The 23,078-nt window shown below is 41.4% G+C and overlaps 1 protein-coding gene across 1 annotated transcript; it reads left to right on the forward strand.

Moving 5' to 3' along the window:
• Positions 1-1,335: 1,335 nt before the first annotated feature.
• On the forward strand, positions 1,336-21,332 carry tlr18 (toll-like receptor 18). Its single transcript, XM_047334997.1, has 7 exons — positions 1,336-1,355; positions 8,916-9,911; positions 10,351-11,533; positions 12,018-12,477; positions 16,977-17,036; positions 19,131-19,282; positions 21,000-21,332. Exons 1-7 carry the CDS (start codon positions 1,351-1,353, stop codon positions 21,180-21,182), a joined length of 3,039 nt encoding a protein of 1,012 aa, XP_047190953.1. The 5' UTR covers positions 1,336-1,350; the 3' UTR covers positions 21,183-21,332.
• Positions 21,333-23,078: the final 1,746 nt, after the last annotated feature.

Raw genomic sequence — 23,078 nt, forward strand, 5'->3', positions numbered from 1 at the left:
ATTTTACCTGGACCTGTCAGACAATCAGCTGTAATTGGTTTAGACACAGAATCATATCAAAAAAACCTGGACAAATTAAACCAAATCTTATTTGCATGGCTGAAAAAAACCCCTATGAAAACAAACAACAACAACAACCACAAAATTCTTTGTGTAGTGGCAGTTTTCTTCTTGTATGCCTGGAAGTGTTTTTTCAGTCAAAGCAACAAATACTAGTTTACAGGAAATGTGGAGTTTATGATGGAAAAATCATCTCACACATTCCTGAGCAAGAGAGAGTGAGAGGCAGAAAGAGGCAGACGGAGGGAGGGAGGGAGGGAGAGAAAATAACTGAGCTGACTCTTTGCCAAAGGCGAAATCATTCAGTGTTGAGTCACTTCTTCACTGAGAGTGACACACAGTGCAGGTTAAAATGTGTTGTGAAAAGTCAAACTGAGAAAGAGGAACAGAGTCTGACCAACGATGCCAGGGTGAGTAGATTTTATTTTTCCTAACACACAAATGAATCAATCTGAGTTGTTTAAAGTCTGTGTAACAGTTATTGCAACATGGCGGAGGTGAATCATTAATCGATGAAGATTTTAGATGTGGATATGACAAAACGCTGTCAGTGTGTAAACAGATGCAGGAATATCAGATACATCAGTCAACACAAAAATTATCACAGCCCAAAAGTCTGGCCTGCAGATATCTTGACACGCCTAAATAATAAAATGAACGCAACCACCGTTAATGTGTTCAGCAGTCTCTGCTCGTCTTGCCGGGGAGATCTAGAGTTGATGGAAAATAAAAATGAAGATGGGAGGAAAAACCAGAGAAAGAAAAGAACAAAACAAGAAAATTAAGCATATTTCGTCCCAAATGTCTCAATTTCTTGAGCATATGTTGTTTTTACCAAAACAGCGCTATACACAAACATTGACAGTATTGTATTTAATGGAAAGGATTGGCTTCTGGGGTCAATGAAGTTAATCCACCTTGACCCAATATGTGTAAAATGGTTAAATCTGAGTGAGTTGCCCTATCATATGCCTCAGATAAGATAAGATGTACCTTTATTCATCCCACAATGGGGGAATGTGGAATGTGTGTGTGTGTGTGTGTGTGTGTGTGTGTGTGTGTGTGTGTGTGTGTGTTTTTGTGTGTGTATGTGTGTGTGTGTGTTCTATTGAGAGCACTGCTGGATATACAGTCTACAGGGCTTCACAGTTTATCACTTGGGAAAACCGTTTCTAATGCTGCCTTCACGTGCTGGCCCTAAGCTCCCACTTCCCACTTGTGAAGCGGAAATTACGAGAATGTCATCTGGTGTCTCCACATCCCATAATGAAAACAGGGCAGGGACAGATCATGTGGTAAGGATCTGAAGCGTTCGCCTAATCAGACATAATAAATCTGTGTCTTCCACTCACTCTTGATTTGACCCTTCATCCTCAACTGGTAAAAACTCAACCCAAGTCTTGTTATTTTATTTTTTTATCAATTTGAAGAGGCCAAAATCCACCTCTCATTTCTCTTTCTTATTGTGCAATAAACAGGCTATTTACAGTTAGTGTTGCCCACAGGTGTTGGATGACAACAGAGCTGGGCGTACTTCATGCTTTTGCTTCACAGGCAGTGTTTGTTAGTAGGATCGATGGTTTTGGACTTTTGATGGGATTTGTTGATGATGATAATGATAAAAATGAACTGAAATAGAATAATTTATGGAGTGGATGCTGATTCAGGAAGATGGAAACTGTGGATGTCTTAAGCAGAAGTATTTATTATAAGAGCTCAATATTGAAGAGACTTCCGGTTCGCTACACAGATCAACAGGTTCACAGTGTTCGGCGTCCTAAGATAGTCTAGCTTCTCAATGATTGTTTTGGCTTGCCATAAATGAGATGACCTTGCTTGTTGCCTGAGAAGACTCTAAAGAGTTTCTCAGGGGAGGATAGACGGAAATTCCTCAACAGAAACTAACAACAGGCTCCGTCTCCTCAGGCCATCGGCAGGTTCAATTGTTGGATCCCATTTGTTTGTGCGCTGAATCTCTCTTAGATCTCTTTCAAACTATTTGCCCAGTGTCTCTGCACAGCTAATATCAGACTTTCATCTCAACCCTTTTACTGGCTGCGTTTATGTTGTAATTTCCATTTTAAAGGGTCATGTTGAACTCCCTAAAGGACAATACAGCTTTTTATCGTTCCATTAATAGAGAAGCATTTGGCTGACTGTGGCCCAGGACTGAAATAATTTCTTACTCATTAACTTCGGCAAAGAGGTTATGTTTTCTTAGTCGGCCGGATTAGGGAAAACTGCTGAATGGATTTTAACAAACTTGGTGGTAGGATGAAACATTAGCCAGGAAAGAATCATTACATTTTTGGTGCGGATCCAGGATTATTATCTTTTCTAATCTCTTCCTTTAACATTGCAAGATTTTCATACTATTTAAATAATGGACTTTCGTGAGTTTGGTTAGTCTGACATTTTTATTAGTAATTACTAATTAGAAAACTGGTCCTCCAACTTAAATTATGTTAACTATTCTTATTCGTCCCCTCCCTTGGATACGACCCATAGATGCATAGTAGCAACAGGCATACCTCACCTTTTGACGTCACACTAAGAATGATAATTACACGGTTGAATAAAAGAAAGTTCCAGCAATGTGCCAGGACCATGTCATGTTATTACTCATCCATAGATTATTCATCAATAGGCCGTGACACACAGTACAGAACAGAGAACGGGACAAAGTCACAGACTGTAGGCCGAGTCAGATCAGACCGAAACATTGTTCTGTGCTGAGCATTGTTCTCCATTCACAATGGGCAATATCCATATTTTGTGAAACAGAGGTTTCAGCAATGAGAGAGATGAGCTGAACCTTTGTTTCATTTTTATTTCGAAGCTTCTTCCCCTCTCTTTTTTTCATCCCTAAATTGCAATGGTAAGGTAATTTCTTTTCTATGTAAAAGTGAAACAAAAGCATTCAGCTAAAAACTGACTGTCCCTCTTTATTATAAATCATTCTCACAGTGGATATTTCTGACTTCTTAAATTCAGCAGCAAAAGCTCAGGCGGAACCAATAACCTTAACAATGGTCCAGAGCCCTGAGGCCTGTACTACGAAGTGGGACTTCTAGGTAGTTACATTATTACTGAGGCTACACCTGTTTCATGTGTCTAATATCTGTAATGGAAATAAAATCTATTTCCTAATGCCACACTGAACCAAGACAAACTCTGACCTTGTCAGCTCCATGAAGTGCTGGGCTATAAACCCTTTGTCCCACCAAACACACATGAAAAATGACAACAAATTCTGACTGTTATCATCGGTTTTATTACACTTTTTTTATGCACTTCCTGCTATGAGGAGAAAAAAGCCACAATAAAAGAATGTTGATAATGTTTGAAAGACTGTTTATAGTATTTATCTTGGTCACTGGGAGAACATTTCTGTTTTGGCCCGTCCTGTTACTCTCTGCTCTTCACTTTTGTAACCACAGTTATTTGACACTATGTCACATTGGTAATCGGAAATAACGTGCAGTTTATTATCTACCAAGGCAGATTGATTAATACACATGGTTAAATACCACCAAAGGTGAGTGGGAGAATGTTTTTGGCTCCATAAGTTATCAGAACTGTGAACAAGCATACAACATCTTTATGTGTGATTTGCATGAACGATATCTGCTGTAGTGTTGCTGCAGAGGATGAACATGTTCCACGTCTGCTGCCACGTTATTGTACTGTTTACCACCGACTATTGACTGCTGGGTAAATATCAGACGCAGTTACTGAGCTTTGAGCGAAATGGATGACGCCATGCGTGGCATATCAGAGAAATATCAGAGTTTAATCAATGGAGGAGCCAGTTGTTTCCATGACAGCCTGTTGATTCTATGCATTACTACCAACTCTCCCTATGAAGCCTTGACTACAACATGTCAGTTGCACTGCTGTTGCTATGGAGCACACAGCACCACTACAACACAGCCTCTAAATCATGGGCCAAAATTACGTGGACAGATCCTCCTCTGGACGAGTTTTCCATCCAGATCTATTTGATGATTTATGTGCTGTTGAACATTTTGTCGGCAGGATCAGCAAAATCTACTTGACAGATTTCCACAAAACTGGGTGGAAGGATGGGACATGGGTAAAGGCAGAACACACCAGGCACTTTATTCAACATTGTGAGTTGTTTTTTGACATATTAACCAAATTCCCAGGAAATAAATCATGTATAAAAAAATCCAGACTTAAAATGTGGTCTCATAAGGAAATTGTCGGGCCTTGGCGGAAGTTGTAGCTTTGCAATTTAGAGAACCTTACAGCATTTAGAAAGTTTGTGGTGCGTTTGTTTTCGGAGAAGATATTGTTACTGGAAAATTTTTTGCCTCTCCTTGTCAGATGAGGTTTGACAGACCCATCAAATGTGGCTAAACTTGATTTCTCTTTTAACAGCATTCCTGTTTGAGAAACTAGCGCATTGCATTTAATCCATTTCCATCACAAACTCTTTACAAAGACCAAACACCAAAGAATGTTCTATTACAAAACCTTTTGAATTGTTGGGAAAAAAATGATTATTCCTGCTACTCAAAGAGAAAAAACTTCCGAGCTTTTGATGTCTTTACTGATTATATTAGTTTGAACCACTTTGAAAAATGTCTTCTTATGTATTTCACACTTTCCTACAACATTACCCATTAAGGATTAATCGTCTTGCATCCTCTTCATCTAGTTTCTGAGATGAACAATGACATTAACGTTGGGGGGGGTTGCCGTCTGTACATTTTAAACATGACAGCATTTGTGAAAGCTCCCGCTCAGGTCCGGACAAAATAAATAGTTTTCCTCCCCACGTGCTCTTGCGGGATTTCACACTTTTCTTTCCAGCTTGTAGTTTATGAAGCTGTGCAGCGCGTCAAACCGCACATGGAAAAATATTGACCAGGAAAAAGGCCATATGTTCTGTATTTATACACAATGAGCCACACGTGTAGGTGGTTTAGATTGTAAGAGCTGTTAGGCCTGTTAACCCAAATGTGTGTGTGGACAATAAAAGTGATTGCAACACTGCAGCTTCTGAAGCCAAGGAAATAAATACCCAATGATGCAATAGAGAGTAGCTGGCACCATTGGCAGCATATTTGTGCACATTCCTTTAACAGATAAAGCTGCACACCACAGAGCAGGAAGGTAACAAGAGCATGACTCACGCAGGAAAATCCTCCACAACAGATCCCGACACAGAAACTCTACCAGGCGAGTTCATGTCAAACCAGACGGATGCTGTGAACTCAGAGGTTCAACACGCAGATTTCGTTGGCCCCATTTATCCAGGGCGCAGCTTTTCTTTTTAGCTCCGACAAAGAAGTTACGTCTCACCCGTCTCGGTGGGCTGGTTTGTTTATTCGTCCCATTTGTAAGGTGGCCCTGGAGTGCAAAGCACGACAGCAACTCACACAACACGACAGCAAACCACACAACACAACAGCATTGGACCCTTATCCTCTCTTCTTGATTGGTTGCACTGTCTGCCGTTTACAATGCTTAGGTCAACTTTCGCAGTTTCTCCGTCGTTAGTGAAGGGGAAAGGTACTGCGTACAGAGAAACATATAAAGATGAAGCGGTGAAGTTAGTTTTATATCCAACTTGAAACTAACTTCACCGTGAAAAACGCAAGCTCGCTAGACGTCCCGGGCCGGTGTTATGGCGTGACTATCACGAACATTACGGAGTGATAACGCAGTGAGGGCAATACATATTGTAGCTTAAGCATTGTCAATATGACAGACAGTGCAACCAATCAGGAAGAGGATCAGTGTACGTTTCAGTCTCATCAATGCTGTAGTGTTGTGTGAGTTGCCGTTGTGTTGTATGAGTTGCTGTCGTGTTGTGTGAATTGCTGTCGTGGTATGTGAGTTGCTGTCGTGTTGTGGTGAATTGCTGTCGTGTTGTGTGAGTTGCTGTCGTGTGTGGTGAATTGCTGTTGTTTTGTGTGAGTTGCTGTTGTGTTGTGTGAATTGCAGTCGTGGTATGTGAGTTGCTGTCTTGTTGTGGTGAATTGCTGTTGTTTTGTTTGAGTTGCTGTCGCGGTTTGCACTTCAGGGCCACTGCACATTTTCCTCAGGATTTCACAAAAAGTTCTGAACCAATGTGCAACAAACTTTGTTGGGGATCGGACATGGGCCAGGGAAAAGCCTATTGACTTTGACAGCTTGACAGACAGGAAGTATTGCTTCGCCTTGGTGGAGGTTTGTGCCATTTAGGGATGGGCGGATCGATACTAAAGTATCGATATGCACAAGCGACTCATTTGACGTCAAAAAAAATCAATGCTAATATTATGTGTAAAATCTGTGGTGGCTGCATCGCTTCCTAACGAGACGGGAAGTGTGCGCGCTGTCGCAGTAGCGCTGAGCAATCACACACGGCATGCTGCGCTTAGACGTGACAGAACAAAGGAAACGGAGCGTGGTGTGGCGCCATATCCAGATGCAGTATTTGGGACAAGAATGTGCCACACAGCAGCAACGCCATTTATGTAAACATGTTAAAACAACGCACCCTGAAACTTATAAGGAGGCTGAGGAAAAAATATAAAAAAGGCTGCAAGAGAGCACCACCCGCTGTCCGACAAGAGACGTCGCAGGATTAGATATTAGGCCTATTAGTCTGTCTGTTTACCATTCTAAAAGTCATCATCACCCTTTCATATTTAAATATTTTTTAAGGTATATTGGTAATTTATTTAATTCATATTTATTCCTTTTTAAATTATTTAATTAAAGTATTTCTGTTAATCTTTCTGTATGATACATTTATTAGTAGCGGTGTGCGAAATTATAACGTGACGATATTTTTTGTCGAGGTGAAAAGCTGACTCGCGGGCGCATATCAAGCTGCAGCTAGAATGATGTCGGAGTCCGAAAGCGTAGAAGATATATGAATATGAGCATGATATGTTTCCTTTAAGACTTGCAAAAGACAATTATCTCGTATCTTAGAAAAGTATAAGATAAAGTTGCAAACAGTTCCCAAACCTTATTATTGTCAGGTTTTAATACACCATCATTTTACACAGCACCTTTTTCACGGAAGAGTCAATATTATTGATGTTCATCTAATCTAGTGTCAATTTCCAGGAGCAGCTGTCCACTGTTGACCAGATCTGATAGTGTTCCTGGTTTCCTCTACGAAACAGCATCACGGCTGCTGTTGTCTTTGTTATGACAAGGAAAGAAGATAGACGTCACATTAATTCATGCAATCAATAAAGCCTTTCATTTAGAGTCTTTATCTAGAGTAAAAATGCCTAACAGTTTCCCCCTCAGATTAGACTTTGATCCGAGAGGCACAAGAAGAGATTTTATCTTGTATGTAACAACACGGTCCATCGCAGTACTCATGTCGGAGCTTACAGGTGCTGCAAAGTGATTCTAATGATCTAAATCAAACATACAGTTTTAAATATAACATTTTGCTGCACCTTACACGATGACACACTTGCTGACGGATGTCCAAGCTGTCGCAGATTAACAAGGCCGCGCACTAAGGCTTCATAATGGCCTATATCATGAAGTAAATAGGGAAACAACGTGTGTCTAGTACCCACATCCGCACAGACATAGGTGTTCATTCAAGTCACGTCACCTCTGGACTAGATAACACTAACACTGATTGTTAAAAGGGGGTTATAAAGCTTGACGGCTCCTCACGTGTTTGTGTGCCTTGGATGATATAAATAAAGGTTGAGGAGAGGGAGTTTGAAAGAGTTCGCGGTCTAAAGCAGGAAACTAGTGTTCAGGGGGTAAGTGTAGTGTAGTGAGCAGTGTGTATAGGTGTTGTTGTAATGTGGTGTGTAGGTGTGGTTGAAAAAAGTCTGTTTTATAACTCTGATCATTTGTTTCACTGAGTATACACATCTGTACCATGTGTTTGTGTGTTTGTGTGTGTGTGTGTGTGTGTGTGTGTACTTTTGATGCCTTTCTCACATGGTCCACATAACCCTGCAGAAGAAACAATTTCTTCTGCAAAGGCACATTTGTGATTTAATTAAAACATTTTGAGAATTCTAATAAGATGTTGTAGAGGGCGAGTTTAAGATTGACTTCTTTCCTTTGTGACATCATGACTTATTTTCTCGCTTGTCTCTCAGGCGATATAATCGACTTTTTCGGGCGTCTCCATGTTTGCTACGTCGTGTTGAATATGGTTGCACAAAACGGTCCGGAATACGTCGCATCCGCGTTGAATTTTGAGCGCTGCCGGAAACCGGAAATGGAATCAGCGGTGCGCCGCCATAAAGTGTCCCTGTCGGTTTCAAAAATTACACACTGGGGCTTAAACATACTTATATCTTAATGTGTACTTGCTGCAGTAACAATGTAAACATACTGCACCACATTAGTGCATTATTGCAGGTAAACCAACTTCCAAAGAAAGATTTCTCATTCTGAAGAGGATAACTGTGTAGCTTAATCTTTACCTCACAATCTTGTATCTCCATTTTGGTGTTTTTCGTGTTTAACAGATCGGCTGAGTGAAATTGAAAATGGTAAAAGACAGAAGAAAACAAATAGAAAAGGTTAAGGATGAGAAAGAATAAAGGAAAGAAAAAAAATAAGAAGAATAAAACTACATGAAGGAAGCTGCTGTTTGCTGTTGTAATTGCTTATGCTTAGTTTTAGCACAATATTCATTTGTGATATATACCTGAGGAAAAGGACTGTAGAGTTGATTGAAAGAAGAATAATAGTAGTAGTATTGACAAAAGATGAAGTGAATGGAAAACTCGAACTAAACTCTGCGGCAAAAAAATAATATAGGTCAATGTCCATGCCCTTTTTCACAGGAAAACAAAGTAAGTGCTAAGTGTTGATTTTCCCTGTTTCTTGTTGCTTTACAGGTCTGTCACAATGATTTGGAGGTTATTCCATTTCAGCGCTCTCCTTGCTGGAGCACTCACATCCCCGACTCCAACTACAGCCCCCACCACTGACACTGAGGATGGACCCTGTCGCCTCTACAACTCTGGCCGCTCTGCAGACTGTCTGGGTAGACAGCTCCCCAGTGTGCCGTGGGGACACTTTCCCTCCACACTTGAAGATATAGATCTCTCCTACAATAAACTTCGAGCTGTCCATGCTGATGACTTCCGCCGTCTCCCTCGTCTTCGCATCCTTCAGCTGCAGTACAATAACATTTCAATCATTGACAATGACGCCTTTAAAAACAACCCACTGCTGGAGCATGTTAACATCTTCAATAACTCGCTGCAGGAAATCCCTGCCAGAGCTCTGACACCTCTCTCGAATCTAAAACAGCTGTACATGTCCAATAACCTTTATAAACATGCCACTCTGGCTGAGAGCTTCTCCAAGTTTGTCAAACTCGAGGTTCTGTCTATGGGTGGCCCCCTGGTGATGGGTCTGAAGAAAGCAGATTTTGGGCCCCTGAAGAACATTGGGTTGCAAGGTTTTGCGATCAAATGCTCTTCCAACCTAAGCTACTATGAGCCTGGAAGTTTAGAAGTCATTCAGACGAAGCAAATGGGTTTTGATATGGCCATAGACCAACGGCCTCATGCTCTCGTTCACATGCTACGAGACCTCGCCAACAAGACCTTCAGCGTCATCCAGTTTCGTAACCTCTTTGAGTTCATGTACTACATGGAGCAGGATGACATTTTCCTGGGTTTAAAAGACATTAAAGCCTATCAGCTCATCTTTCACAGAGGTAAATTCAACGAGAATCTCCTGAGGATGGCTTTGATCAACTTACAAGTCACCCCTATCAAAAGATTGAGACTTCAGTACATTGACTTTGCCCGTTCACCCACGTTTGTCGATAGTGGAGCGGGTTCCAGCATCACAGACCTGGCATTGGATAAGTTGGATCTTTGGTGAGTATCTTACCACTTGGAGGCTTCATATGTTAGTGTCAAATATAATAAATCCGGTACTAGATCATAATTCCCTGGTTGACTTGGGGCTGCACGGTGGTGTAGCAGTTAGCGCTGTCACCTTCCCACAACACAGAAGACAGAGTCTACACTCATATCAATAGAATTAAGCTTTTACAAGACTTTTTTTTCGCAGAGCTATGACAGAAACATAATCAGAGTAAAACAATGACGAAATGGCAATTATTTGAATATAGCCAATGTGTTTAATGGTGGATACTGTCTGAATGTGGTGCTAGGTAAAGTGACATTTTTGGGGGAAATGATACAAAAATGCAAATATTTTTGTGATTTTCAAAAATGACAAAAAGCTCAAAAACATCTTTGTAGGCCTACTTAGTGTATGCACACAAATGCTAACAACCTCTGTTTCTTTTAGGTATATCAGCAATCCTGATGTGCTGCGATTTGACTGGCGTTTCACATGGTTCAACAAAATTAAGGCACTCTCCATTCAGTATGTGTATTTCAACTTTGTGCCGTGCGATGCCTGGATTGAGATGGAAGGTGTGGAGTTGTTGGATATCTCCAACAATCGACTACAGAGTGACTACATCTTCAACCAGCGGTGTGATAACAGGGGCACCATGCCAAATCTTCACACTTTCAACACAAGCAGCAATGATCTGACCAGCTTAAAAGACTTGTCATTGCTAACAAGGGAGTTCCAGCGGCTGCAGGTCTTGGATGTTAGCAACAACAAACTTGGATCTGTAGAAAACAGTTGGGAATGTGTCTGGCAACAGAATATCACCCGCCTCATCGCTCACCACAATCAATTTGTGAATGAGGCCCTCCATTGTCTGCCCACCACGGTGCACTACTTGGACCTTTCCTACTGTGACCTGGACCAGCTGGACTTGACCTACTTTGAGAAGGCAACCAACCTGAAAGAGCTCCTGCTGAGTGGGAACAAAATCAAGTTCATCCCATCTAAATGGAAAGGTCTGTCGCTGCAGTCACTAGCCTTGGACGGGAATTCATTTGGCCTTATAAGCAAGGCGTCCTTCGAGGGCATGCCGCAGCTATCTCGACTGAGGGCAGGAAATAATCCTTACCATTGCACTTGTGAGCTTCATGCTTTTGTCCAGGACACGATTTCACATGGAAAGGTCAACCTCACAGACTGGCCCTGGAACTACAGGTGCTACCACCCGGAGGCCCTCCTCAACACAGTCATATCCAAATATTTCCCAGGTCAAGTGGCCTGTGATATCAGACTGGTTATCATCATCTGTGTCGCGACAACTGCAGCCGTGATCTTGATATTGATGCTGATCTGCTACATTTTTGACCTGCCCTGGTACACTAAAGCCACATATCAGATCATCAGGGCCAAATACAGGGCTCACAAGGAAAAAGCAGTAGGGGGATCAGGGACTTTTACCTATCATGCCTTCATTTCCTATAGCCACTCTGATGCAGACTGGGTGAGGGACCAGCTCCTGCCGTCTTTGGAGAACAACAGAAACCCCTATCGTCTTTGTATTCATGAGAGGGACTTCATGCCGGGAAGGTGGATCATCGATAACATCATTGAGAACATCGAAAGCAGTCGGAAGGTACCAAAGTGTATTTGCAAGAGTACAACATTACCAGTAGCCACAATAGTTTACAGAATATGGAGAATTGCATAATCATATATTTTTTGCAAATAAGTTCAGAAAGGAAAAATACCCCCAGTGAAATCTATCAGCTAGTTCAGGCAGATAAAGTATGAGATGCTATGTTTTCCATAAGAAAACGTCAGATTTAGGAATCTAAAAACATGAGGACTTTTGGGCTTCGTGCAAGAACATTTTCATATTCTTATCCTAAATTTCTCTTACATTTGTTCGTACCGTGATTCCGTAGGATCCTCAGAAAAGTGTATAAAATGTGTGCATAAAACATGAATCCCACCTGTGTGTATCTGAGCGAATATGCACAAGGATAGCAAATCAGCTTAATTAAACAGTTAAACAGCAGAGTTGACAGAATCTAAGTGCAATCTTAATCCATGTTTTTCATTTACTTACTTACTTGTTTGTTTTTTTTAATCTACAGGTAATATTTGTCCTTTCCCGGCACTTTGTCAACAGTGAGTGGTGCAACTACGAGCTGTACTTCGCCCAGCAGAGGGCAATGGGAAAGACCTTCAGTGATGTCATCCTGGTTGTGATGGAACCCATTGATCCCGGCTCCCTGCCCAGCAAGTACTGCAAGCTGAAGAAGATGCTGAGTACTAAGACGTACCTGGAGTGGCCCCAGCAGGTCAACCAGCAGGCGTTTTTCTGGGAACAGCTGAAGAGTGTTCTGGGCAAGCCAGCAATGACCCGAGAGGAGGGGGGACACAGCGTCAAGAGCAGAACTTCGTCTGTGGGCGGTGTTGCCGTGATTGGGCACCCCCAGGAGGATGGGGGGCCAAAGGGAGTGAAATGTAATGTGGACCAAGAAGAACAAATCAAAATTCTGAACAGAAAAAATAATGAGCTGCCAAATCTGAGACAAATACAGGTGGTGACATTTTGACCAAAAGGTTAAAAAAGGAAGATTGAACATTAGCATGCATTTCTTCAGTGTTGTCTCTGTTAAGGGCTGAACTGGGGTAATGTTTTCTATGTGGTGTATGCCAAGACAGACAATAACATGATCACTACCTGCCCGCGGCATTCTGTCTTGTTACCCCCCCACCGTGCCAAGCCGATGCCGTCTGTTCCACTTTCCCTCGGAGCGTCCGGGGCCGGGTGCACCGTTGACAGGCGCTGAAAGGCCACACAACCAAAGGCTCAGATGAAATCCCCCATGTCGCACTCTGGATAACAAGCTAGGTGCCAGGAGGATGTGGTGACAGGTACCACATTGTGGAGTGACCGTTCTCTCTTACATTCTTGGCTCTCAGAGGTACGAGCTCATAACTTGTTCCAACTCGGATATCCCACCGCCGAGTCAAAGGCAAAGCAAGGCGAGGTCAGTTTGTTTGTATCGCACATTTCAACAACAAGGCAATTCAAAGTGCTTAACATGAAAACATTAAAAGCAATTGGGAAGAAACAGATAAAATCACATTAAAATATAATAATAATTAAAAATTAAAAACAGAAAATAAAAACATGTCAAAGGAGAAAAAGACAGGTGATAAAAGTTACAGTGCAGTACAAGAAATGATTTTATGAAAGGCATCGGCAAACAAAAAAGTTTTCAGACTTGATTTAAAAGAACTGAGAGCTGCAGCTGTCGTGCAGTTGTCTGGGAGTTTTGTTCCAGATAGGCCTTGCAGGCCCTATAATGCCAACCCTCGATAGGAATACAATGTGGTCAGGGGAGACTGGACTAATTGCTATCTGGGAACATAAAATTCAAAATCACTTGACAGATAATTGGATTCAGCAGTCCATGCTGGCTCCTGAATACAGGCAATGCTTGGTAAGTGAAGTGCACAAGCGATTGCGCATAGAGATAAATTATGAATTTGTGAGGACTTGTGTGATCCAATTAGCCCATAATCTTGAAGTGGCTCTCTGTGCTTCAAGTGGACTGCTCCTGTATTAAAACCAGTGCATGCCTCATCGCTGATTTCATTGCTGCAAAATGTCTGTCTCGACTTGATCTGATTATGCCTTTTGTCTTAGTCCCTATTATATTTAATATACTGCTCATCACATGTAGAAATAAGTGGACAAACCCCAGCACGTGGGCAGTTTAGAAGAGTTTTTTGATGTGTGGCCACTAGGGGGCAGAAAAATCACAGCCATGACATGACACATAAAGCTATTATCCCAATGGGTTTGAAAACAATTGTTTTCTTCCACTCAGCAGATGTATATTTGATCAACATCACTCTCCTGTTAGTCCTGGTGTGGAAAATATCTGTCCTTCAAGTGTTTACATAAATTAGATATTCACATCCCATCGTATCAAGGAGAAACACAGCTGGAGTGCAAAATTACAAAGTGGAAAACTTTAACACACTCGGCAGGCATGTCTGCAGTAGACACTCAAGTGGCAGTCTGAATCACGAGGGGACAGTTACTGAATCTCTATAATCTCTATATTTAACGCCTCAAATTGTCCGTGTGATGCAAGATAAGAAGCTGGTTTGGTAAACGAGCCTCGGAGGGAATTGTCGGAGTCTTAACAACAGGCAAAAATAAAAAACTGTATAAGAAAGAAGAGCTGAAAAACTGCACGATAACGCAACAGCGACAAGAGTGTCTCCTATTGTGGTTGGAGTTATTCAGAAGAGACACTCAAGAATGCCGTTTCAGTGGGATCTTTAATCTCAACAAAGCACTTCATCCAGCTCGAAGATGGATCAGATTCCAATACATTCAGTTCGTGCTTCATATGTTGGCTGGTGTTTGACTCCGCGTGCTTTCTCATACTGAGTTTCTTTCAAAACAGGATAAACGGCTATTTGATATCAAAAAGGGACCATCTGCTTCCACACTCCCAGATGGCAAAAAAGTGAAATGTGACCAAATAATACATTCATGATTTAAAGGAAGTACATTATTTGCATGTCATGTCAAAAAATTGTGTTTTTATAAGGTGCAATCTGACCTTTTTAAAAGAATGATTGATGTACAGCTGGCAATTGTAAAACTTCTATTTTATTTTTGAATCAGACACTTTGTCACGTTCCCGATTTTTTCCAAATGACTTCTTTGCTTTCACTTTCCCTCTTTTGTCAGAGTCGTCCACCAATTTAGTTTCACTCTTGCCTCTGCAGAGTTCGCACGTGTGGCCATTTGCAGAGTTTTCCAACGGCCTGTAGATGACACCCTTGAACTTCAAACTCTCTGATGGACGTTGTCGTCGCTAATCCACAGAGAGCGAAATGCACTTATATCTGAATGTAAAGCACGCTTGCATGGGATTTTTGATAGACAGATGTGTTTTGATGCAAACCCTGTATTTACTGCTCTAGGTATGATGTTTAAAACGTGCAGTAGCCTATGTGCCTTATTTTTTTGGTAAAATGCTGGACATTCGTGCAATATTAATGTAACTGAATAAAAATGTGACGGTATTATTCCCGTTTCATGACACTCACACATCCACCGATCTCTGCAGATGGTTTTAGAACAATATTCGGAGACGGTTGCTATGGTTTCCAACTTAAAGAGAAGTGAGGAGCTCTTGTGCAGTTATATCAGCACTGAAGATAAGTCTTGATCTTCAAATATTCAAACCAATGACTGAAGAATGTAGTAATGTAGATGTTTAATTCAGGACCCTTAACTCAGTCCATGAAATATTTTTCTTAAAACATAAGGGAAATTACTTTACCATATGACTAAGATATTTAGACATTGTAGGATATATCTAACAATGCACAGTCTATACCCAGTGCACATCAGTGTGTTCCTAATGTAAAGCTGCAGAGAAGTTTTAGCAAATGATCTCATAACGTTTGTCACCATTTTTTTCCTCTACAGGACTGTTAGATATCAAATGGTGCTTTGTATTTTTTATTTGACCCCTTAGCCAGAATCATGCATCCATAAAACCGTCATATCATCCACATGGGGATACTGATGTAAATGAAACCTGATCGTTTGCATTCAGGATTTTATTTGACTGGCCTGCTGTTAATTTGTATAACTTCTCATGTTGCCATTCAAGCATAATCATTGCAAAGGATGTTGCAGAAAAGCACATGATAATCATTAAAACCCACTGAAAAAAATAAGTTGCAGAGTTTGTTTCCTGAATTGTTCGGGAAGTATATTTAGAAGAGTTTTTTGGAAATAATTGTGTTCTTCCAAGATGTATATTTGTGTCCAACTGATCACCATTAGACCTGGTGTGGTTTCCTCCAATGGCTGATCTGTCCTTTAAGTGTTTATGTAATTTTTATATTCACATCCCATGTGAATTTCGCCATAATGTGTCAAACAAAAGCAAAATAAAATCTTGACAACAACTTCCCATACGAGGGCTGAAGATTATACTGTATGGTGTTCACAATGAGCATATTAACAGCTGTTTTGAGGCGTACGTAGCTGTTCCAGGTCCAGAATGAACTTAAAGGAAACACAGACAAAGTGTCCTGTCAAGTCTTGAGAAAACGGCTCAGAACTTTAAAAAAAAAGATCATAAAATCAAAAGATCAAATCAAAAGAATGACAAATGATGGACATGATGCTGAAAAGACGTTAACTCATTTATGATCATAGCTCTTGGCAAATGAATTAAGTTGCACCTTTGCACCTTCACGTTGTCAGTTCAATAGCTAAAATCCTAAGGACATCGCATGTAAAAAAATACATACTGGAGCAATTCAAAATGCAAATACATTCTCACTGCCCTTAAAATATTTGACCATCATCTGATCACTGAACGATTCCAGTCGTTAATGTTTCACCATATCTCTTGTTTTTTTAATAAGGGTTAGCCTAACCCTAATGAAGGCCAGAACTCTCACGAGGTGATACAATTTGTCAGGCTCATCGTGCAACTTTTCCAACACTGACAATGGCCACAGTGTGTTTGTGGCTGCAGGGCTCCATGAAAGCTGTCTGGCCAACGTCATTGGTCACAGTCAGTTTTTTATCGGAGGTCAACGTTGTGAGCAGGGTTGGTGCAGTGTTCTCGCCTTACAAGGCTCAGCAGGATCCTGCAGCAGCAGGAGGAGGAGGAGCAGGAGGAGGAGGAGGAGGAGCAGGGGAGGAGGAAGAGGAGGAGGAGGAGCAGCAGGAGCAGGAGGAGGAGGAGGAGGCGCAGGAGGAGGAGGAGGAGGAGTAGGAGGCGCAGGAGGAGGAGCAGCAGGAGGAGCAGCAGGAGGAGGAGGAGGAGGAGGAGTAGGAGCAGCAGGAGGAGGAGGAGCAGCAGGAGGAGGAGCAGCAGCAGGAGGAGGAGGAGCAGCAGGAGGAGGAGCAGCAGGAGGAGGAGGAGGAGGAGGAGTAGGAGCAGCAGGAGGAGGAGGAGCAGCAGGAGGAGGATCAGGAGGAGGAGGAGGAGGCGCTTATCTGATGCGGATTCATTTGCACACAGGTGAGAGGAGAGCATAAAAGTGATCAGGTGCGTCGAGGGCTGCATCCACTTCCACCCGCACCTGTTCCATCGCGCGTCACTGTCCAGGTGAGTTCCCGCTGTGCGTCTTCGTCCGATGTTTCGTCACGGGACGTTAGGAAGACGAAACGAGGTGTTAAGAGTTTAAAAAAAAAAAAAAAAGTCAAAAGAATGTAGGAACTGATTCCGTTTTTTTTTTTCGTCTGCAGAGTGCCACTCGGCAGACTCTGCAGCAGCTAATTAACCATGGACTTGCATTTGACATTGAAAGAGGCAGCACCCAGGAAAAAAAAAAATATATATATATATATATATATATATATATATATATATATATATATATATATATTAACAGCAATTACCGAGACTAATTAAGGGGAACGTGGCTCCGCATCATTCGGCTTTAAAGTTGCTGTCAGGCTCGAGGAGTTCTTCACACACACACACACACACACTCACGCATGAGCGGGTCGTCATGTGGATGTGTGACTGAGGAGGTATGAACCTATCAAGGGTTCTCTATAAATGAAAATTATGATTATGATTAATATTTTTTAAATTATTATTATGATTATTATTATGATTATTATTATTCTACCTCTGCGTGAAGGCCTCGGGTCATTTGTGTAACACAATGCACGCGCACGCGGCCCTGCCTGCGGGGGTCTTGTCGTTGTCCCCCACCGGCTCTCAGAGGCGGCTGCTGCAGCGTCTCGGGTGTCCGGTGGTGAAGGGCAGCTGCCACGGTTACATATTTATCCCTCCAGCGTTTCTGCGCGGCCTCGTGCTGAGTTTGGTGGATGCAGGTCTCACCAAAGTTGGGCTTTCATAAATACGTTTCTGTGTGACACCAGTGGCGCCCCCAGAAATTGTTCAGCGGGGGGGGGGGGGGGGGGGGGGGGCACTGAAAATCTCAGGGTGGCACCCCAAAACCAAAAGCCATAGCTGAATTTCAGGAATTCTATTATGCTTTTGTAGTTTATTTTGGATTTGGGGTTTGGAGAGTTGGATTTTATTTAAGTCAACTTTTTGTTACCTTAGTTATTAAATACTTACCTTCATTTGGGTCCTGCTCCTTCAAACCTGTGACACTTAGACCTAACTATAACTATTATAAAAAAAATACCTAAATATCTAATGTAAAAAATATATTTTACCTAAAATATCAGATAAAAGCAGAATGTACTATAATTCTGCTACTCCTACTCATATGAGTGTATGTATGTACAGTATGTATGTATGTATAAAATACAAGCTGCTGGGCTGGCTGCATTTGTTTTTATGTATTATTGTACTTAGACCTAACTGCACTATTATACACAATATACTTTATTTATTTAAATGAATAGTACTTACTATAAAAAAAATCAGATAGGAGCATTTTACCACCATGTAGCATAATATGCATTTGCTACTGCAACTCTCCAGGGGGGCCACTGGGGGGGCCAGTGATTTCAGGGGGGGGGGGGGGGGGGGGTGCGGACCCCCTTGACGGCGCCACTGTGTGACACTAACCATGATGTGGCTGCATTTTGTTCATTTATTAATAAAGGAGCAGAAATTTTGCTTTTTGCTTCCCTGCTGTTTGCTTCCCTGCGTGCTCACAATTATAGCTAATGTTGCGGCAGTTGCCCATCAGTCAGCAGATGGATGATTGATGTGAAATAGTCTCTGAGAAGCAGGAGCTCGCAAGTCAACGGAGTTGGTGTGTGCACATCGCTAGTGCACGAGCCATTGCAACACTCTTTTAATTTGTCTGCCTTTAATGATTTTTTTTTTCTTCTTTCACTTGTAAAGTCACGAGTGGACTAATTTATCAACATGCTACTGTACATGCCAGCCAATAAGTACATTCTTCAGAGGTAACATGCTTGTGTCTAGGCCACAATTCTTTCTGTGAAGAAACAAATGTGGAGAAACAATCATCCAGTATTGGTCGGGAGCTTTACAAGCTAAGTCTGAGATTTTGAAGCAGATTTCCCTTTTCCTTGTTTCATTTCAATTTTCCTTTTGCATCTAGCAAAAAGTCTGTATGTATCGTGCCAGTACATAAAACGGCTTGCCTGATGGATGATTTCTTCCTTTTTTTTTTCTTAAAATTGTTGTTCCTATCCAGAGTGTTTAAAAAAATGCCGACTCTTGATTTGTCCCATCCAACTATAGGACTGAAAAAAATGTGTTCCCAACTGCAAGCAGCCATGTCGAGCCTCATCGACGTGTTCCACTCCTATTCAGGACGAGAAGGCGACAAGTACAAGCTGAACAAACTGGAGCTGAAGAACCTGTTAAAGGAAGAGCTCTCGGAACTCCTGTCCGTGAGTATCTGTCGACATGTCCCACACAAAATCCAAAATTTTGGTGCGATTTCATAAAACTTACAATACCATGTGCAATGCTGAATAAAAAACAAATGAAAGAGCCGTAGGTTGCTGCTATTATCTCTGGGAGTCATTTATTCATCTTTTTCTTTTGAGATTAAAGTTGGACTTAATTGGGAAATATTTTTTGTTAAGAGGGTAAACCTCAAAAGTAGAATAAATGGATTAATATTAGTATGAATCGGCTCTCAATTTACTAGTCTGATCTTTGTTCGGACCCTCACTTATGGTCAAAAGTAGGGATGTGAAGGGATGGGAAACAACAAACTCAAGATGGAATAACATAAAGCAACTTAACAAAGATACACCAGGAAGGCAAGTCAAGGAAATGTCTAAATTAGGGGTCTTTGCTGATAGAGAGATGAGGCAGGGACCCCATACCGTATGGCAGAAAACTGGGATCAGTGTTTCCCATAGGATTTTTGAAAGACTATGGTGGGTGGACGTCAGCCCCTGTAGGGGGGTCAGGGGTCCCCCGGAAGGAAAGTTAGTACATTTCAAAGTGAAATCCATCAACTTGGTGAACTTGGACAGCAAGTTGGGGGCTAGATCAATGAAGGACTTGTAAACAATTGTGTGCTGTAGTAAAGAATTTAATCATAAATACACGTCATATGGATATGAATGATGATCACCACCATTAATATCCTTACAACCTTTGTGTTGTATGGACCCCCACTCACGTACTGTTACAAAAAAGGGGGGAAAGTAGCTTTTGAAAATATCATTCTTCGCACAGAACAATTAACTGCACAATGAACATAAATGGTGAACTTGATTCCTGCAGGAATTTTTATTAAAAGTAGCAATTTGTTTAAAATTATGAACAGATTATTTCCTGAGGATATTGCAATGTATCAGATGATTTTCCCTCATATTTTTAAGACCATAATTCTGCCTGTAATATGAATTTTTATGTAATTTCTACTACCGGACATATGTTATGCGACATATGTGTTCTTCAAAGCAATGAAATACATTTTCAGACATATATTTCATACATGAGGGCAGCAGAGAGGCTACGCTACACTGCTGGAGACATCTTCTTAATAATAATTTAAGAAGTCAGTCTGTCGGTCATATCTAGAGGGCTGTTCATCATATCAGTCTCACACTCGCATGTTTTTTTTCCGGTTTGTTTAGGGACCAAGTAAGTGCAGTGTTGAATTTGGCAATGCGCTACGTTCCGTATTGATACATTTTTAATAAACAGCTGATCAGCGCTGTGGAGCTGGGACTCGTCGGATACGTTGTTAATGAGAACACAGCGGGGCACTATTTTGAAAAAATAAATAAAACCTAACAAACCAAAGTCCACAAAGAAACAACAAGTCCATGAAGAGTTCCAGTGTTCATGGTGGCAGAATCATGAACTTAATTCCTCTTTTATTGTTTTTACAAAAAAGATAATAACTGAATGCTGCAGATTTTCTTATATCACTTCTATGTGCCGAGAACAAATCTGTTTGTAGTTCTTGAATGAGGTCATTTTTGGAAATGGCTTTATCGACCAGATACTGACTTTATTATTATTTTTTTGAACCCTGAAACTTGTTCATTTTCTTCCAGGCTTAGACGTACGGGGACTTGCTGTTAGGATTTGATCTCGTGAAACTAATTTCTATTTGGTTCGTTTTTTTCTTTTCTTCTTCAGGCCAGCAAGGACCCCATGGTGGTCGAGAAGATTATGAATGACCTGGATGAAAACCAGGATGGCCAAGTGGACTTCCAGGAGTTCGTGGTCCTGGTCGCCGCACTGACTGTCGCCTGTAATGAGTTCTTCATAGTCTGCGAGGAGAGCTGCAAGCAGGAGCATCCCGTTCCCAAGAAAAACTGAAAACTCGTATTTTTCAGGCTGAATCAAACGCGTTTCACATAATTTACAGTCATGGTCTGAATCATTCACAGCACTTTGTAATTATTTATTAAAAAAAAAATCATCACTTATATTCAATGTATAAAATTATAATAAAGATGTCATACAGTTTTCACATGTCTGTTATTTTTAGGAAACAAGATCTCAAAACCTTTTAGAGACAAACTGAATCTTGAAGGGAAAAACTCAACTTTGTTTCCAAATATTTTTAATGAATTCCTTACAATTTGCAGAGGGAGAAAACCAGCACTATGAAAGTATGAGTGGGCATTTTAAGAGTCAAATCAAGAAAATTCTAGCAGTCTAAACTGCTTTTAGACTGAAGTGCGGACATTTTCCCGAAATTTTCCAGAGTTCCAGTACGTGAAATTGCAAATGTTGCAATTGTTGTTGTTTCCTATGCGAAAAGAAAGGAGAAATAGACGCCCCACAATTCATTGCGGCAGCGATATTTAACATGACGTGACGCGCACAAACGTAAACGATTAAATCTGAAGTAGAAGAAGTAGAACAGTATGAATATGACCCAGAAGAGACGCACGTCATCATGTAAGTTACTGATACATAAGAAGCATTTACATCTGATGTCACGCGTCGGTAAAACACTGAATCATGCTGATGGAGCCGCTGCGTTATTTGTAGTTTCACCATGACAGACACACGTCAATAACATCCGCCATCGCATAATGAGCATCGCTGCCGGCTTTTCCTAAGTCCCATGAGTCCTCCTTTACACCCTCCCTCAAGTTAATAGTTAATACCCTCTGTACACATTGTGTTGCATTACCGGCACATCAGGTGCTCAATGACTGCTGGTCTGCACCTAACTGAGTCAATAATGCAGTCCATGTGAAATGACACATCATTAAAAATATATATATATTGAGGTGCTTGGAAATTACGTTAAAGTTGCATGTAAAATTGCTCATGTAGTCTGACTAGTAAAAGGTTTTCAGTTTAATCCACACAGTGACAAGAAGATGTCTACACATCCTAGATAATGTGGCTATGTTCTCATAAACCGTTCAAAAAGAGAGGCAAAAGTAGGACAAAGAACAGCCCTTATATGGCAAGCCATTTGAGCATATATTAAATATCCTTGTTATCAGACTTTAGTTTCCTCCACTAGTTGGCTCTTTGTCAGTACTAGTTGGACACTTGTTTGTACTAGTTGGACATTTTGTCCTAATAGTTGAACCAAAACTCTTACATTTGTCCCACTACTTGTCACCAGAGGTCTTGCTAGTGACGCAGGGCAGCGTACTAGTAGCACCAAAGTCCGAACACTGGGACCTCGTCATTCATGTCTGCCAGCTGCCGCACAAGTCTGCTCTGCGACCACCAGGTGGAGGCAGAGAGACACTAAGACGGCAGAGCAGAGGGCTACCTGGTTGATCCTGCCAGTAGCATATGCTTGTCTCAAAGATTAAGCCATGCAAGTCTAAGTACACACGGCCGGTACAGTGAAACTGCGAATGGCTCATTAAGTCATTAAATCATAACACAGGCGTGGCTGCAGCCGCATCCTGAAGGACTCCTTGATTCCAGCGTTCAGATGCAATGTTAAAAAAAAAGAAGATAGTTTTCTTCTGTCTTTCTTGAAGTCCTCACTGAAGTCCAGTCATTTTGTTCCGAGCACTTAAAATGAAACGAACGCTTCAACGACTTAGATGGCAGTTATGGTTTGACGCCACGGAGCCGAAAAGTTTGATGTGGTTATTGAATGTGTGACATCAGCTTGTGTCGTTGAGGAACCTTTTTTCTGGATCTTGGTGTGTACTCAGTGACTCTTTGCCAACTTCACCACCACATTTGTACAGAGCAGGTTTGTCCTGCTATGAAAGTGCTCCCGGGGCC

This window comes from Scophthalmus maximus, chromosome 10, assembly GCF_022379125.1.
Source record: "Scophthalmus maximus strain ysfricsl-2021 chromosome 10, ASM2237912v1, whole genome shotgun sequence".
NCBI lineage: Eukaryota > Metazoa > Chordata > Actinopteri > Pleuronectiformes > Scophthalmidae > Scophthalmus > Scophthalmus maximus.

Excerpts from the sequence above, each read along its gene's own strand:
- tlr18 (XM_047334997.1), top strand. Across the intron at positions 9,912-10,350 it reads TTGGATAAGTTGGATCTTTG|GTATATCAGCAATCCTGATG; the intron begins GTGAGTATCTTA and ends TGTTTCTTTTAG. Across the intron at positions 11,534-12,017 it reads ACATCGAAAGCAGTCGGAAG|GTAATATTTGTCCTTTCCCG; the intron begins GTACCAAAGTGT and ends TTTAATCTACAG.